General features: G+C 46.5%; 1 protein-coding gene across 1 annotated transcript in view; it reads right to left on the reverse strand.

Moving 5' to 3' along the window:
* Nucleotides 1-3,003: 3,003 nt before the first annotated feature.
* The window catches only part of LOC119162035 (uncharacterized), a 97,669-nt gene continuing 83,926 nt past the window's right edge, over nucleotides 3,004-16,746 (reverse strand). Inside the window, exons 15-19 of the mRNA XM_075876704.1 lie at nucleotides 16,464-16,591; nucleotides 16,281-16,346; nucleotides 3,441-3,548; nucleotides 3,279-3,358; nucleotides 3,004-3,204 (exon numbers count right to left, since the gene is read on the reverse strand). Of these exons, the coding sequence (XP_075732819.1) occupies nucleotides 3,087-3,204; nucleotides 3,279-3,358; nucleotides 3,441-3,548; nucleotides 16,281-16,346; nucleotides 16,464-16,591 (500 nt within the window). The 3' untranslated portion in view covers nucleotides 3,004-3,086. The remainder of the gene's footprint in view (nucleotides 3,205-3,278; nucleotides 3,359-3,440; nucleotides 3,549-16,280; nucleotides 16,347-16,463; nucleotides 16,592-16,746) is intronic.

Raw genomic sequence — 16,746 nt, forward strand, 5'->3', positions numbered from 1 at the left:
ATTTCCACTGCAGCAGTGGGAACATTCGCCTGCTGGAAAGTGTAGTAAGCATGATCTTTCAGAAAATGGGTATTCGTTACTCTGGCTATTTTGCAACCTTAAGTACTAAACATCTGCGGAAATGTTCTGCAGCTATTCAGTGGTCATTGATGTCATGTATTACCATTTTAGTGCATGCACTTGCCCGCAGTCATTGCGTGTTTTATGATAAATTAATACCTCTTGTACTGCAAGGGCTGCAAACTGAGATTTTAGTTAAACCTACCCACTTTTGATTACTTTCTCGTGCGCTTTATTCTTGTTTAACAAGGTTCTGCTAAAAGCACCCCTTCAGATATCAAACTCTGTCATGGTACCGCTCAGGAACCCGTGATACTGCGGCGGCAGAGTGCTTGCCTGTTGATAGGTGAGACCAAAAACGCCACTGAAGCGTGTCATCCCAGTCAACTGTAGAACCCGGCCGCGGAAGCCAGGCAGCCAACAGCCAACCCCCTCCAGTGCCCCTGAAAATATACACTAATGTTACAGAACAAATTGCCCGTGCCATTCGACGGTCTCTCACGTTTATGCGTCTCTGATGGCGGCGGCGTAACGGCGGGCCTCGTGAACCAGCCTGCGCCACCAAGCCTGCCATTCCTGCGCAGGCACTTCATGGTTCAGCGCGTCGCTGAGCTCTTGCCGCAGCCGCCACCGGTCGGTGATGGCGACGCCGTGCCGCAGCTCGATGGCATTCGCCACGAGCTGGGGATGTTCGTCCATAAAGGCGAGCACCAGCGCGCGCTGAGCCTCGGATAACGCCGATGGGCCGCTGCTGCTGTTGACTACTGGTACAGTTGACCTCCGCCACGATCAACAACTTCGAAAGTTGCGCCGTTTAGGTTTGTATAGTGGAGGAGATATGAAAACAGTAACTGCTTGAAATGGGGTTGTATTTTGCGCCACCACATACCGTCCCGCTAAATTTAGCTTTATTTCAAAACAATAACGAAAAAAATACGTTTATAATGTGCCGTATTCCTTAATAAACGCTTGCAAACTTGTGCCAACACGATTTGATAATTATCAATAGTAGTTGAACATTTTTCAACACGTTACAAACACTTTTTACTTTGCTATGCGGTCCCCAAGTCCACGTCAAAATGATGACGCGAGGCTTCATTTCGCTCATTGGCTGTTCACTTCCCTTCGTCCTCGCGACCGCTGCGGACCGCCCATTTTTTGACGTCACCGACAGACCGCCTCCGTCCGGATTTGGAATTTGTATATAATTGCACCACAGCATTCCGAGTTAAACTCTGTGTTCAGCAAGGAACACAGCAATGCGTCAGCGTTGCGATTATCAGGCAATACACGCGTAACGTGTGATATACGCCTTACGTATACCTATACACACGCTCACTGTGCGGACTGCACCGCGCTCTAGGCTCTAAGATGGCTGTATGCACACTACGGCCGACAGATGGCAGCAGTATTGCATAAGGTCTATTGGATGAGAATGTATTGTGTGTATATACACGTTTTAATAATGATGCGTGCTTTGTTCCTTATTTCCCCACGAAATAGCCAACGCTCCGCGTGACGCAGACGTCGTAAACAAGAGAAGCGCTCATGGCACCACTACAACAGATGAAGCCAGCGGCAATGCACGAGCGGGCCTTGTACGCAAGAGCTTCGGCTGAGCGGTCAACGCACGTAAGGATGAAAACGCCAGCACTCGAGGCTGAAGCTCGTGAGGACAACGGACGTTCGGTTCTTTTTCCTAACTGCCGTGCAATTCCTTTGGCTTTGGGCACACGTTCACTCTTATTAAACCTTGTAAATCATACATTCTTGTTAGGAGGTTGTTACATTTGTTACAATATACTTCCAGTTATGATAGTAACGTATTTATTACCCACGGACTGCTCGGGCACCTCGAGATGGAAGTAAATATAGAGAACACAGAGAAATAGCTTTGTAAAAATAAGCTTACATAGCTGAGAGTCGAAGCTTCGCATAGGATTATATCAATGAACACGGCAAACATGACACTATTACCAAGTTTAAAAGCAAATAACTGCTTCGCGATGAAGCGAAAGTTACTCGTATTGTCGAACCAAGAAATTGTGCCCTATAGAGCCTTTGATAACGCCGTGAGACTCGCGTCAAAACTTAGCGAGATTATTTCGTGCATATTGCGTATAAAACAGTTTGTACCGCGTTGACTCCAAAAATTATAATTTTCGCTTCTTCTATGTTCACACTAAGAGAGAAGGATGAATTTTATTGAAAGAATAATAACACTCGTCGTATAGCTTGATTGAGCGGGGTACAAGTGTCATGAACAAATTAGAGACAACAGCAAGGAGAACAACATCAACAAGAACAATAAAATGCTTCATCAATCTGAAATTGTTTTAGATTGGTTCAAAGAAGATGTCTAGTAATCTAATATATATAAAGAATCACATATTGAAAGTAATGCAAGTGTATGAACAGAAACTCTACAAGAAAACACTGAAAAAAATTAAGCGGCGCTGCTTTTCATTACTTTGAACTGCAATTAGGACATGGTTGCATTGCATGGGTAAACCATAAGGAAGGAGTCTAAAATAGGAAAGCAAGCGGCGCACACACGGGCGTCCCTCAGTGTGCTTTATTTTCGACTGTGTGTGTTTCAGACTGTGTGTTTTGGAGTCAGTGCACAAGTGCGTGTTTTAAGCTGTGCGTGTCTCAGGCTCTATGAGTGCGTTTTAGAATTGAGTGCGGGAGCGAATGAGTGCGGTTTTTGGTTTTGGGACGTTAAAGCCCACATATCAATCGTTGGGAAAATCTATTTTGTTCTACTCGTTTATTTTTGCATATCGGCGATAATGTTATCCTATGTGACATACGGACAAACAGGCAGTCTCTCCTTGAGTGCGCATAGAAATTTTAACCATTAGAATACGACATATAGTCTACTTTATTTTCTAGTCAGATTCGAGATTACGATATAATAGAAGCAGTGACACTAATGTCACCGGCTGGAGGAGAAGTGTACAAGAAAAATACATGTTGACTTTGAAAAGTTTCCCATTGTTACTCTGCGAATGCTCGTCTTTTTCTCAATATTCGTTCCATATTCGACAGCGGCGAAGCTTCGACAACTCGTTCGCCGGGGCGGCCTCGCAGTCTGAGATCTGGTCTTCGTATTCCGGAAAATTGTAGAAGGGAACATTTTGCCTGGAAGTAAAACGTTTGCTAGGGATTCACTTTCACTCGCACTGCCGTGAAAATAAGAATCGCACGCCGCTCACCTGTAGAAATCGGAGAACTCTTCGTTGAACATGCGATAAATGAATGAATTTTGAGCTGTATCCGTTTCGTCACAAAGAGCCTACAAGATAAACATAGCAGTACCACAACGCGTTTATAGTTACTGTCAGGAGTAGATGTATTTGCAAGGAGACGGCTCTCACCATCATATGCGCAGCATAGAACACTTGCTTACTGTCTGCGGGAAAATTATGGTGCAGGCTGAAGTTTGACATACTATATCTTGATTCTTCGAGACTGTTTTTGAATGCCTGTGGAAAAACAGAGATGGTTAATCTTCACGCTGTCTACAATGATGAGAAACTTGTGGAAAAAATGAGGTGGTTAATTGTTTACGCTGTCTGCAGCGGTCTGAAGTACACAAGCTTGCGGTAAGAAATCGTATTAAGCTCTACTGGTACCTACGCTGCTTCATGAGCAGCTCGCAGTGCTGCTAGTGCAGTGCCACCAGTTCTGGTTGAGGTTGAAGGTAGTGGCATTTTAAAGTCAATAGTCTCACTTGGGGCACTTTGACATAAAACTTTTGGTCTGTCTGACTGTATGTCTGTCCGTTTGTCTGTTTCTCCGCCGAAACGATACCCGAAACGGCCTAAATTTCACCCAATCTGCAGCGTCCACCAATATTGCTCGTTTCAGCGTTCATAGTTGTACGATTGCCAATTAAAAATTGGTGCCGTATCTGCATGTTACACTGCAAATTTCGTCGAAAGACAATAGTCCTGCGTGTGGAGAGACTGAACAAAACGTTTACTTGAAGGTATGCACAAGAAAATCGGTGAATGGCATTCTGAAGGCGCTGTGTTAGAGTGCCTCGAGCGTGCATCGGAGCCGAACGAGCGCATCAAGTCACGTCACACGTGAGAAATGAGAGCTATATGGCAGTTATCTCAGAAAATGAAGCGCACAATGTGCGCGCCCGTCTCGGAGGCGATAAGGTGTAGAGTGCAAGCCGTCGGATAGGTGTCACCACCATGTCGTCTTAGGAAAGCTTTGTAAACACTTGCCTTTTCGTGCAAGCGTTGCATGATTAGCGCAGCGTGATAAATGCCATGGCCCTTGAATTACTTATGTATGCCTTTTACAGTAAAAGACCCACACACAGAATATTGACGCGTTATTATGTTGCCTCAGATATGCGCAACAATTGCTTTTTAATTGAAGATCGCACAAGTATGAACGCTGAACCTTGAGCAATATCGGTGGGTGCTGCGGATGAGGTCGGCCGTTTGGGGTATCATCTGGTGCCACTTAGGGTACCATTAAGGGCGAACAGACAACTGTACAGACAGACAGACAGACAGACAGACAGACAGACAGACAGACAGACAGACAGACCAAAATTTTTGCATCGAAGGTCCCCAAAAAACACTATCGTCTTTAAAAGCAATCATGACACCTATTCGAGGCAAATTAACGGCACGTTAATATTGCGGTGTGTCGCTTTATTCTAGAAAAGGCATATAGAAGTATATCTAAGGACCGTAGCTCACTGCACTCAGAATGAAACACTATGCACAAAAAGGCAAGTGTTTCGAACGCCCTGTTTAGACGAAACGGTTGTGGCACCTTGTCGTCGCATTGCGTTCCACACTTTATCGCCTCCGAGACGGGCACGCACTACGCGTGCTGGCTATATCAGAGGCCATCCTTCGCTTTCCAAAATAACTGGCAGATAGCGTCCATGTCTTACGTGCCTCGGTGCGCTCGTTCACCTCCACTGAACGCATAGAGACACTCTTACGCAGCGCCTTCTTAACACCATTCACCAATTTTCTTGCGCAGAACTTCAAATAAACGTTTCTTTTACTCTCTCCAGACACAAAGTGGTTTCGCGATTATATTTGCGGTAAAACATGCAGATATGGGGCCAATTTTTTTCATCTTGCTTGACATGAATAAGCTTGATTTAGAGAGCAGGGTCGGCATTAAGAACGCTGCACCTTTTGCACGCCAAGAGTGCAATCTCAGTGACAGTGAAATTAAGTAGCAAGAACAAGAGAGAAGCGAAGCTTGGAGTGAACGACAAGAAAAAAAATGTGGTTTCGCCCGCAAGGTCATAGAACTGAATGTGATTACAAAAAAGTGTATGATACACGAAGTAAGGCTTGTAGCCAACTTTTTTTCCATCCGATCTCGCATAACTGTACATTTATGGGTGTCTTTATTTGCCTGACGTCGTAACGTAAGAGGTACAATGGAGCTGAGGGAAAGCCTCAACCATGAAACACAAGGTAATGCAAATCTTGGAGAACATAGGCATGTGTGGGCCTGAAGGATCCTCCTCTCCGCTTGACTACCTTCAAGGCTCCAACCTCCAACTCGTCTTCCTCCTCTACTCGCCTCTGCTATACTATGCTACACTCTCCTACTTCTCCTCCACCTCACCCACACATTACCACTCTTCGCTGTCACTTCCCACTCCCAGAATTTGCTATACTATACTATAGATGACTCTGCTACGTATTAAACCTCTCACCTCCTCCTCCTTTTCTGAACCCCCTCACCGCACCTTCTGACTCTCACATCCCTTTCTCATCACATCACCATATTGTCACGTGATCACAGAACGACCAGAACGTCTGTTCACAGGAGCAGCACTGGACGTCGAGCCGAACCGAACGTTAGAGCACGAGCTCACACCAACCGTCCTCTTTTTCTTTCACACAATGGCACATACTCGCATTGGCATGGCTAAACCTCGTTCCATGCCTGTGGCAATACCCCCCTTCGAAAAAAAGAAAAAACCATCCCGATGACCAATGCCGATTAAAAGTTATGGTAGTCGCGTACACGCACAAAGATGCGTGATGAAGCAGTTTCAGGTGGCTCGGGGGTAATGTGGCTTCATCCGTGACACATGAACAATGTCGGCCTGCTGGGAACATCGAGATCGCTGAGCTGTGTCTTCAAGCAGAATTTCGTAGTTGACATCTGTGAGGCGCCGTAGTACTCTATAGGGACCGAAGTAGTGGTGAAGTAACTTTTCCGAGTGGCCCCTTTTGCGAACGGGGATCCACAGTCAGACCAGATCACCGGGTTGGTAAATGACATGGCGATGACGGGAGTTGTATCTCTGCGAGTCGAATCGTTGTTGTTTTCGGATCCACTTGAGTGCAAGCTGGCGGGCCGCATCGGCGAGCCGGATAAAGTCGTTCGCATCAGTAGTAAGATCGGTCGTGTCAGTCAACAGCATGACATCAAGCATCGTAATTGCTTCTCGGCCGTGAAGCAACCGGAATGGAGTGAAACCCGTAGTCTCTTGAACCGCAGTGTTGTAAGCGAACGTTACGTATGGCAAAATTGCATCCCAGTTTTTTGTTATCACGGTCGACGTACATAGATAGCATGTCAGCGAGCGTCTTGTTTAATCTCTCCGTCAGACCGTTGGTTTGTGGATGGTATGCCGTTGTTTTGCGATGAGCTGTTCCACTAAGTCTCGTGACGTCTTGCATTATTTGGGCTGTAAAGGCTGTTCCACGGTCAGTGATAAGAACTGTTGGCGCTCCATGGCGGAGGACGATGTTGTTGATGAAAAAATACGCAACCTCATTGGCGGTGCCTCGTTGAAGGGCTTTCGTTTCGCAGTACCTCGTTAAATAGTCAGTAGCGACTACGATCGAGCGGTTGCCATCATGTGACTTCGGGAAGGGCCCAAGCAAGTCCATGCCGATTCGTTCAAACGGTTGTGACGGGGGTGCAACAAGCTGCAATAAACCAGCAGGGTGCACAGGTGGGGCTTTACGGCGCTGGCAATGATTGCACGTTTTAACGTAATGCTTGACATCCTGGGTGAGCTTTGGCCAGTAGTAGCGAGTCCGAATCCGGGCAAGGGTACGTGCGAATCCTAGGTGGCCGGAGGAAGGCTTGTCGTGGCAGACAGATAAGATGTCAGCACGTAGCCCTGGTGGAACGACGAGGAGGTACTCAGCCGCATATAGTTCGAAGTTCTTTTTGTAGACGATATCGTTTCGGAGACAAAATGACCCTGAACGTGCAAATGCCAATGGTGGACTCGAGCTGCGACCTTGAAGGTATTTGATTAGTTGTTGGATCTCTGAATCATTCCACTGTTGTTGGGCCAAGTCAGATTCACTGACTGCACAAAGAAAATGGCCATCGGTATCATCGTCCCTCGATGTCGTCACGAGGGGTGCGCGCGAAAGGCAATCTGCATCAGTGTGTCTGCGGCCCGACTTGTAGACGACTGTAACCTCAAATTCTTGAAGGCGTTAGCTCCACCTCGCAAGGCGCCCTGAAGGGTCCTTGAGATTGGCCAGCCAACAGAAGGCATGATGGTCCGTAACTACTTTGAATGGACGGCCATACAGATACGGTTGGAACTTTGTTATCGCCCAAATAACAGCAAGACATTCCTTCTCCGTGGTCGAGTAGTTAGTTTCCGCAGATGACAAAATGCGGCTAGCATAAGCTATGGGACGTTCAGCGCCGTCTTGCCACTGGACGAGTACTGCACCAAGACCGATGTTCCTTGCGTCAGTGTGAAGTTCGGTGGTGGCATCTTCATCAAAGTGCCCTAGTAAGGGTTCACTCTGAAGGCACTGCTGAATCTGGGAAAAAGCGGCTCTCTGCTCTGGACCCCACACAACAGGAGTATCCTCCTTCGTTAAACGGGTAAGGGGTTCAGCGATATTGGCAAAGCTCTGGACAAAGCGCCTGTAGTAGGCGCAGAGACCCAAAAACCGGCGCAAATCCCGTTTGTTCGAAGGTTGAGGAAATGCAGCAACAGCCATGGTCTTTTCTGGGTCTGGTCTAATGCCATCGTGACTGATAAGGTGGCCGAGGAACTTTAGTTCTTCGTAGCCGAAATGACACTTCTCCGGTTTTAGAGATAGGCCTGCGGATCGAATAGCGACGAAGATGAACTGAAGTCGTTGTAAATGTTGCTCAAATGTTTTGGAAAAAACAACGACGTCGTCTAAATACACGAGGCAGGATTCCCACTTCAGACCGGACAGGACGGTGTCCATCATCCTTTGGAACGTTGCCGGTGCAGAGCACAATCGAAATGGTAACACTTTGAATTCGTAGAGGCCATCGGGAGTTATGAATGCTGTTTTTTCCCTGTCACGTTCATCGACCTCGATCTGCCAGTAGCCGCTGCGTAAATTCATTGAGGAAAAATATCGGGCATGTCGAAGTCGATCCAGTGAATCATCTATGCGTGGGAGAGGGTAGACGTCTCTCTTCGTCACTTTGTTGAGCTTCCGGTAATCGACGCAAAAGCGAAGAGTGCCGTCTTTCTTTTTAACAAGTACGACGGGTGACGCCCTAGGACTGTTCGAGGGTTGGATGACGTCGTCGTCGAGCATCTGTTTCACTTGAAAACGTACTGCCTCTTGTTCTTTTTGCGACATGCGGTAGGCGTGCTGTCGTACAGGCCGTTCGGTAGGGTTCGTTATAATGCGGTGCTTCACGGTTGGGGTCTGCTTGATTTTGGAGGCGGACGCAAAGCAATCACTATACGTACGTAAAATCATGCGTATCTGCTGTTGCTGCGCACAGGATAGCTGGCAATTCACGTCAACTGTACTGGCTAATGCAGTGTTACCTTCGGCAGCAGTGGCAATCGGAGCGATAGTGGAACATTCTTCGTCATCGATGGCTTCAAAGTTCGCGATTGCTGTTCGCTTTGCCAAGTGTTGGTACTGGCCGCCGCAATTCGTGATCAGAAGCTGAGTCCTCCGATGTTTCAGTTTGACGATAGCACGCGCGACACAAATCTGCCGAGCCTAGAGCACCGAGAGGTTACTTTCCGCGATGCCACTACTCTTATCACAGTCGCTCTCCACCGTTACCAACATACTGGCTCACGGCGGCAGTGCGATAGCGTCGTCAGCAATTCGAAGTGTTGTGGTCGTCGCAACTGCATCCTTTCGTAGGGCTGTATGGTCGTTAGATAACGTTATGAGCAGGTCGCGAAGGTTAATAATGGCTCCATGCTCGCGAAGAAAATCCATTCCGAGAATCAGGTTTTGGGAGCATTCGCGCAATACAACGAAGGAAACAATGTACGTCGACTCACGAATTCGGAGGCGGGCAGTGCACATTCGTAGCGGTGTCAATAGGTGACCTCCCGCAGTCTGGAGGTTGATTCCATGTCCCCAAGGTGTCATTACCTTTCTTAGCTGTGCAGCGAGGTCAGCGCTTATAACAGAATAATCGGCACCCGTATCTACCAGAGCGGTCAGCGGGTGGTTGTCGACAAGAACAGAGATACGAACTGAGACCCGTTTGTCGTCGATGGCACACGTCGGTGAAAGAATGTCGTCGGATGTCGGCAGGCAAATCGGGGGAGGGTCTTGTAACGGTCGATCAACAGCAGCCTCACCCCCAGAGGTCGCTGTTCTTAGTTTCCCCGGCGCGGGCTCGTGGATCTAGGTGATCTTCCTGCAAGGACGTCCGCAAAGGTTGATTGTTGGCCAGGTGACGTGGAACGCCGTGGAGATGGTGAGCGGGATTGGTGACGTGGAAGGGTTGAGGATCGTTGGCTTGCCAAGTATTCGGCGATAGCACGGGGCCGCTCACCATCTCTGGGTCGACGAGCATCCGGACGAAAGCCGGGAAGACCCATGTGCCTGTAGGCGCACTCACGGTAGATGTGACCTGGTTCACCACAGTGCTAACATAGAGGCTGGTTGTCGGGAGCACGCCATACACTGGATTTCCGTGTAAGGGGTGGGTTGCCGTACTGTGGTGGTCCCGAGTAGAACGACGGTGCCATCTGCAGGGTGGACGGACGGGACGGATAGCCAACAGCCGGTGCAGGAGTACGTAGTGCTTCCGCGTACGTTAATAGCGGAGCTTAGGCTGGACGAGGAGCCGTCATGGGTTGGACTTCGGCTGCACGCAGAGTCGTCATGGAGTGCACCAGCTGCCGGACCTCTTCGCGAATGACATCCGTTAGAGCAGCCACATGGGGCGGAGAAGACACCACGTCTAGCTTTTGCAGCTCCTCGCGCACAATACTGCGCACGAGCTCCGTCAGGTCTTTTACAGTCGTGACGTCAGGTGTTCGTAGGGCCGACGACACTGACGAAAGACTGCCAGGACGCTCATACTGGTACGAACGCTGCCTTAGCATTCTCTCCATTGTCGTGGCTTCGCGGAGGAAATCCTCTACAGTGCTGGGAGGGTTCCGCACTAGTCCCGCAAACAGCTGCTCTTTCACTCCCCGCATTAGGAGGCGCACCTTCTTCTCTTCCGTCATTGAAGAGTCGGCTCGCCGGAACAGCCGCGTCATGTCCTCAACGAACATGGCAACACTCTCGTTCGGACGCTGGTTTCGGGAATTGAGGAGCCGTTCCGCTTGCTCCTTTCGGTCAGAGCTTCGGAAGGTATTTCGCAACTGGTTACAAAACTCTGGCCAGGTTGTCATAGTGGCTTCATGGTTTTCGAACCAAGTGCGCGCAGAGTCCTCGAGATAAAAGTAGACATACCGAAGCTTTCGCTGCTCGTTCCACTCGTTGACGCTGCCGCAACGGTTGTAGTCGTCAAGCCAGTCGTCGACGTCCTCATAAGGGTCACCGTGGAACGGCTTCGGAGTACGCGGGACGTTGAAGAACCATGGAGGAGGCAGCGTTGATGTTTCTTGGGTTCGCGTTCCCGCACTAGCCATAGTACTGCCGAGTTGTGGAAATTGTCTGAATTCAGGAGGTAGGCCTAGTTGTCGCCTGCTACGCCGTAGGTCAGCTGGTTCTTCCAAGTCGCGACTAGTGTCGGGACCTTGCTGCTGATTGCAGTGCATACAACACTACCCCGCACCTCCACCAGAAAATGTCACGTGATCACAGAACGACCAGAACGTCTGGTCACAGGAGCAGCACTGGACGTCGAGCCGAACCGAACGTTAGAGCACGAGCACACACAAACCGTCCTCTTCTTCTTTCACACAATGGCACATACTCGCATTGGCATGGCTAAACCTCGTTCCATGCCTGTGGCAATATTAAGCAATGCATGGCTATGCTGTGCTTTCCTCTCTGTCCCCCCCCCCCCCCAACGTTCTCTTTGAGTTTATAGGCTGCTGATACTGTTATACTCTCTTCCTTTTTCCTCCTTTTTCTTTGCCATAGTCAAGGGACGAGTGCCTAAAAGCTAGGTTTTAACAGATCCACGGCAAAACACTCATGCAAGGGAATATGGTCACTGCAGTGAGAGAAGTGGTTTTCATTCAGTTTATCGTTTCAACACGAAGCAATGAGAGCAAAGCACGTAGGAGGGTATACGAGCTGTTTCGTGAAGTCGACCGAGATGTCGAGCCAGTCAGCTCTCGCGACCGCCGCCTCATGATCAAAGTTCGCACTCGCTGCTTGAGCGACGCAAAACCAAGCCACGCCCCTCCCCCGGCATCCATGCTCCTTCGCCCTAGGAATGAAGGGGGGGGGGGGTGCGTTTGAAGAGAAATGGGCAGGCCTGAAACGTGAGGTGATGCTATCGCATGCTCCCTCCCTGCGACATGGACGACCGGCTCATTTAATCTCTGTTTCAGCTGCGTTCGTCACCAGCGCGAGCTCGCTTCGACTCGCTGGATAACATACTATATGAATGGAGTAACGTTATCGACTTTATATTTATAAAGAATATGATGGCAGCGGCGAAAAACCGTTGAAAGAGCTCGTGAAATTGCCATCGCCTCAAAAGAAAAAAAGTGCAGTTGTGGACTTACGATACTGGCGATTTTCATGAAATGAATGTCTTGGTAATATGGCCGCTGCGAGAAACTAAATAGCAGAGACACACGTGAGGCAATTCGAAACTGTGCTGTGTGATGTGAACATATGCAGTAGGTCACTAGACGAGCTCTTTTTTCGACGTCATTGTTCAAGCAACAGCACAATATTAATAATATCTGTGGTTTTGTCCCAAAACCACAATATGATTATGAGAGACGCCGTAGTAAAGGACTTCGGAAGTGTCGATTATCTGCTGTTCTTTTTCTTCAGTTTAGAAACGAACCTGCGGGAATACTCTGCTGAAAAAACATTCTCTTTTACATGGCGCTGGAGAAAAGTAAACGTGGTGCATATTTGTCAAGTTTTGCCATTGCTCGTCATCATATCGAAAATCGAACCCGCACATAGCTCGCGGTACTCGAGTCTCTCACTTACAATTGCACGGAAAGCTCACCGCTAAATTTCAGAAAATAAATCAGTGGGCACAGAAACTCTGACCCGACTGTTTTGTCAAATCACCCATCCATACCTTGAACAAGATTATCTGTTTTAGTTTCTTGTCCGCTTACACAACGATTGTCTGTGAGCCACGCTTCAAATTACCTACGTCACTAGCACACCTTGCTGTCACTCTTGAAAGCTGGGCCGCACGCTTGACTTATTTGTCGAATTTCAGCTGCTCTGGCCCCCTTAACACGCAGGAACGAAAATACAGGCCGTACTTTCCCGTGTCGGTGCATTGACTATTATCCGGGGCTTGTTTACATGCTTGCTGCTCGCTCGGAAAAGGCAACTGCGAGCACATGTGTCAGGCCAGTATACTAGAGAGATTGCGCAACATATGTGCGTGTTAATTCATCATATTTTCCATGGTGGTGTTGATTCGGTAGCCAATCAGACCTTGAAAAAAAAACAACCATGTATTTTTCTCCGTTCTGTTGGCTATACTGAGCTCTGGTTGTAATATTGACGGACATTATTCTCATATTATTTATGTATGTACACTAATGTTGTTTTACAGTATAGATGCCGGGCAGAGGCGCTTGTCGTTAGCGTGGCAAGCTGTCTCACTGAACCGACTGATGAATCTTTATTGAAGCAGGCGTGGTACTTTTCTGCTATTTAGTGAGACTGGCTGAATGTTTATGGGATAAGTATGTTTGATATAGACCACAAAGTAAAATAACATTTACGTTTACCTCATCTAAACGTCACTGATGAGATGGTTAATTGGAGCAGGCAGTGCTGATTATATTAGCGTACAATTGAGCACTGCAGTCCCTCGAAGACATTACGTTGCAGAAAATTTGAGGTACATTACATGAGTTACACAATCTGCACTAGTATTTAGTTATGTTAGATTTTGTGGCACTATACAAACAAAAGGAGCTACAAATTGTTAAAAATCTGAAAAAAATTCATGGCATCAATCGATTACTAGAAGATATACGTCGAAAATTTAACCAAGAGCATATAATATTGGTAACTTGGGATCTGTTTTTTGTAGGCACTTTTTCGGCTCACATGTCATACCAAGGCCATAACATCATAGGTGCATATTACTATGCAGTCTCGCCATCTTCATATATATAGATAGATATATCTTCCGAAGCACGTTTGGCTCATTAAAAAAAACTTCTTCAGTAATATAATGTATATATATATATATATTAATGAGATATAACAGACAGTAATGCCAAGGAATGTACAGGGGAAGTTATTAGAGCCAATGGAATGTAAATAAGAAGAAAGAAGAAAGAAAAGTGGATGAAAAAATTACCAGCTGTGAGCAGGAATCGAACCTACGACCTTCGAAGAACGCGTTCGATGCTCTAACTACTGAGCTATCATAGCGGCTGTCCCTCCATCCACTTTTTGGGGTTTATATGTGAATTTAGAAGTAGGAGTGACAGTCAGCGCCATCTATAAGCCAAACAACGAGTGTGAAAACACTCTTATTCGCATGTTTGGCGTCACGTAGCACGTGAACTTATTATGAGCGGGCAGCTGATTAATTGTCCCTCTTATACAACCTAAACACACCAAGTCTGTCAGTACGAGACCCTCGTTCAATGAAATAAGAGAGAGAAGTGTGTACCTAAGGGCTCGTATTTCCGTGTTTTAACACAATATTAATGAGATATAACAGACAGTAATGCCAAGGAATGTACAGGGGAAGTTATTAGAACCAATGAAATGTAAGCAAGAATATAAATAAATAAATAAATAAATAAATAAATAAACAAATCTATATATATATATATATATATATATATATATATATATATATATATATATATATATATATATATATATATATGAGTGTGAGTGTGAGTGTGTGTGTGGCGCCAACCAGGGGTTTACTGCTGCTCCCATGTTTTATTCACATATATACCCAATAAAGTGGATGGTGGCAGAGCCACTGTAATAGCATAATTGGTTGAGCATCGACCGCGTTTTTTGGTTCCTGTCCATGGCAAGTTATCTTTTCATCTACTGTTTCTTCTTCACCCATACTTTCTATGTCTTATTGTCTGTTAGATCTTATTATCATTGTGTCTAACAAGAAAAAAAACAAGCCGTGAAGAAGACACTTCAATATTTTTGAACCGTTTTTCGTCCCGCTCGTACGAAAGGTAGCAGGGTGAAAAACGGTTCGCAACAACCCTACTGCATTACATTGCAGGCTAATAGGCCTTGGCCGGGAGAACAGAAATACTCTTACCACCTCAAAAGGCACAACGCACCTCGCACATGGTGCGATCCTTGCCTTTCCGAAGGCACACCTATATTGCGGCGGTGGCAGCTACATTTTCGATGGAAACGAAAATGTTCTAGGCCCGTGTGCTCAGATTTAGGTGCACGTTAAAGAACTCCAGGTGGTTGAAATTTCCGGAGCCCCCCACTATGGCGTATCTCCCAGTCATATGGTAGTTTTGGGAAGTAAAACCCCACAAATCAATCAATCAATCAATCAATCAATCAATCAATCAATCAATCAATCAATCAATCAATTCAAATGCACTCCTTTAGGAATGTAGCAGTTTGAGATTGAAAGCTTGGCGCGCTTTTAACACCACTCACGGTTTAAGCATTTCTTTCGCGCACGCTAGCTCATTCAGGCGCTTAGCCAGTTTTAGCGACGTTGACGGAGTCTCCTCCAGTCACCTTTATATCGACTATGGTTGCCGATAAGCACTTTTAGGAGACACTTAGTTGACCACACGCTTGGAATGTCATGTGACTTTTCCTCATACCTGTCAAACACACGCATATATAATCAAGCGAAATCGGCGTATACTCTCTGGCTACTACATGATACGTGATCTATTCTGCATTTTTTGCCCCTTGAGTGTTCTTACAACTAAATTTCTTCGTAAACTGACCTCGTCCCTGGCTGTTCAGGCTCGCAGTGAAAACAAAGCCTTAGACAACACAGGTTTCCTCCTCTCTGGTCAAAGCAGACGGGTCGATGACATCAACTTGGAAAATTTCTCAGATCGTACTGTTCTCATTTGCAACACCGATCTCGCTAAGTTACTATGCCGCTGCTTTCTGTCTTATAACGGCTGATGGTGGACAACATTTTGCACTCTAGCCTATATTTCTGACGAATTAGGACATGAACTTGCTTCAGGAAGCCGGCATGCGAGTGATAGAGCATTAATTCAAATACTTGTGTTGTGCTTAGTACAGATATTAGTTGAACGGCGTCGCTGTAGTACTGACTGGATGGCTTCATTTTATTAAACTTTTTTATTTTTTAAATTTTGCAGTGAACAGGAGAAACGTACACTGCGTTAACATCTGCATGGTACTCACAAATGACTGCTCTCATTAATAAGCAGCAGCACGTCTTCCCTCAGAGGCATTGCGTGTCAAATTTGCTGCGTCTCAGAATTGACTTGTTTACCTATGATTAGTGCTCACGAAGTGGTTTTATTTGCTTCTTTTTTCTTACGGACTAATGCGATTTTCTATTGTTTGGCCTGACATACTCTGAAAGATTGAAACTGCGTGCACAGCAACAGCAAAAAAAAAAGAAGACACACATCCATCAGGTATATATCTACGTGTTCCGAGGGAGGTTGCCCAGCAATATCACTAGGTAGTGTCGGGGGGAACATGAAAGCTAAGCTATAGAAACAGGGACTCTCATGGCCGCAAGCGGGGCTATTGTTATTCTTTTTAGAAAGATAATTTACATCTTACCTGAAAATTTATATTGCGTGGGTATCAACTGTAAACAGTTTAGGAAGTGAATGGAGTTGCGGCTATATTAATACTTACCTCGAATGACGGTGCCAGTATGAAATTTTGGTTCATCACACGTGCACCCAATGATTTAGCTTCTTCCTAGAGAAAAAAAAAAGTAGTGTAGCCTAAGTGCCTGAAATGTCAATTCTCTTTTAAAAAATTCGTCTTTTATTTAGACGAATGCGTCAGCAAACAAATAATTTAAATGATACCAACTTTCGAGGCATATGACTTCGTCGACTCAAGAAACTGCCGAACAAGGCAACGCTCCGCCCGCGCAAAGCCCTCCTCGTTTTCGAAGCGCCACCACTCGTCGTAAGCACCGTTTTCGTCATACACGGACCCTGAATGAACCGAGAAGAGGGAAACAGACAGCGCATTAAGGTAGGCTGGCTGCTATCGCTGCTGGTGCCCTTTAGGATAAAATGTGAAAAAAATTAGTGGCTGTGTAACGCCCGGCGTACAAAAGAACACACGCTGGTATACGAGTGTTGGGTTT

Source organism: Rhipicephalus microplus, chromosome X (assembly GCF_043290135.1).
Source record: "Rhipicephalus microplus isolate Deutch F79 chromosome X, USDA_Rmic, whole genome shotgun sequence".
Lineage (NCBI taxonomy): Eukaryota > Metazoa > Arthropoda > Arachnida > Ixodida > Ixodidae > Rhipicephalus > Rhipicephalus microplus.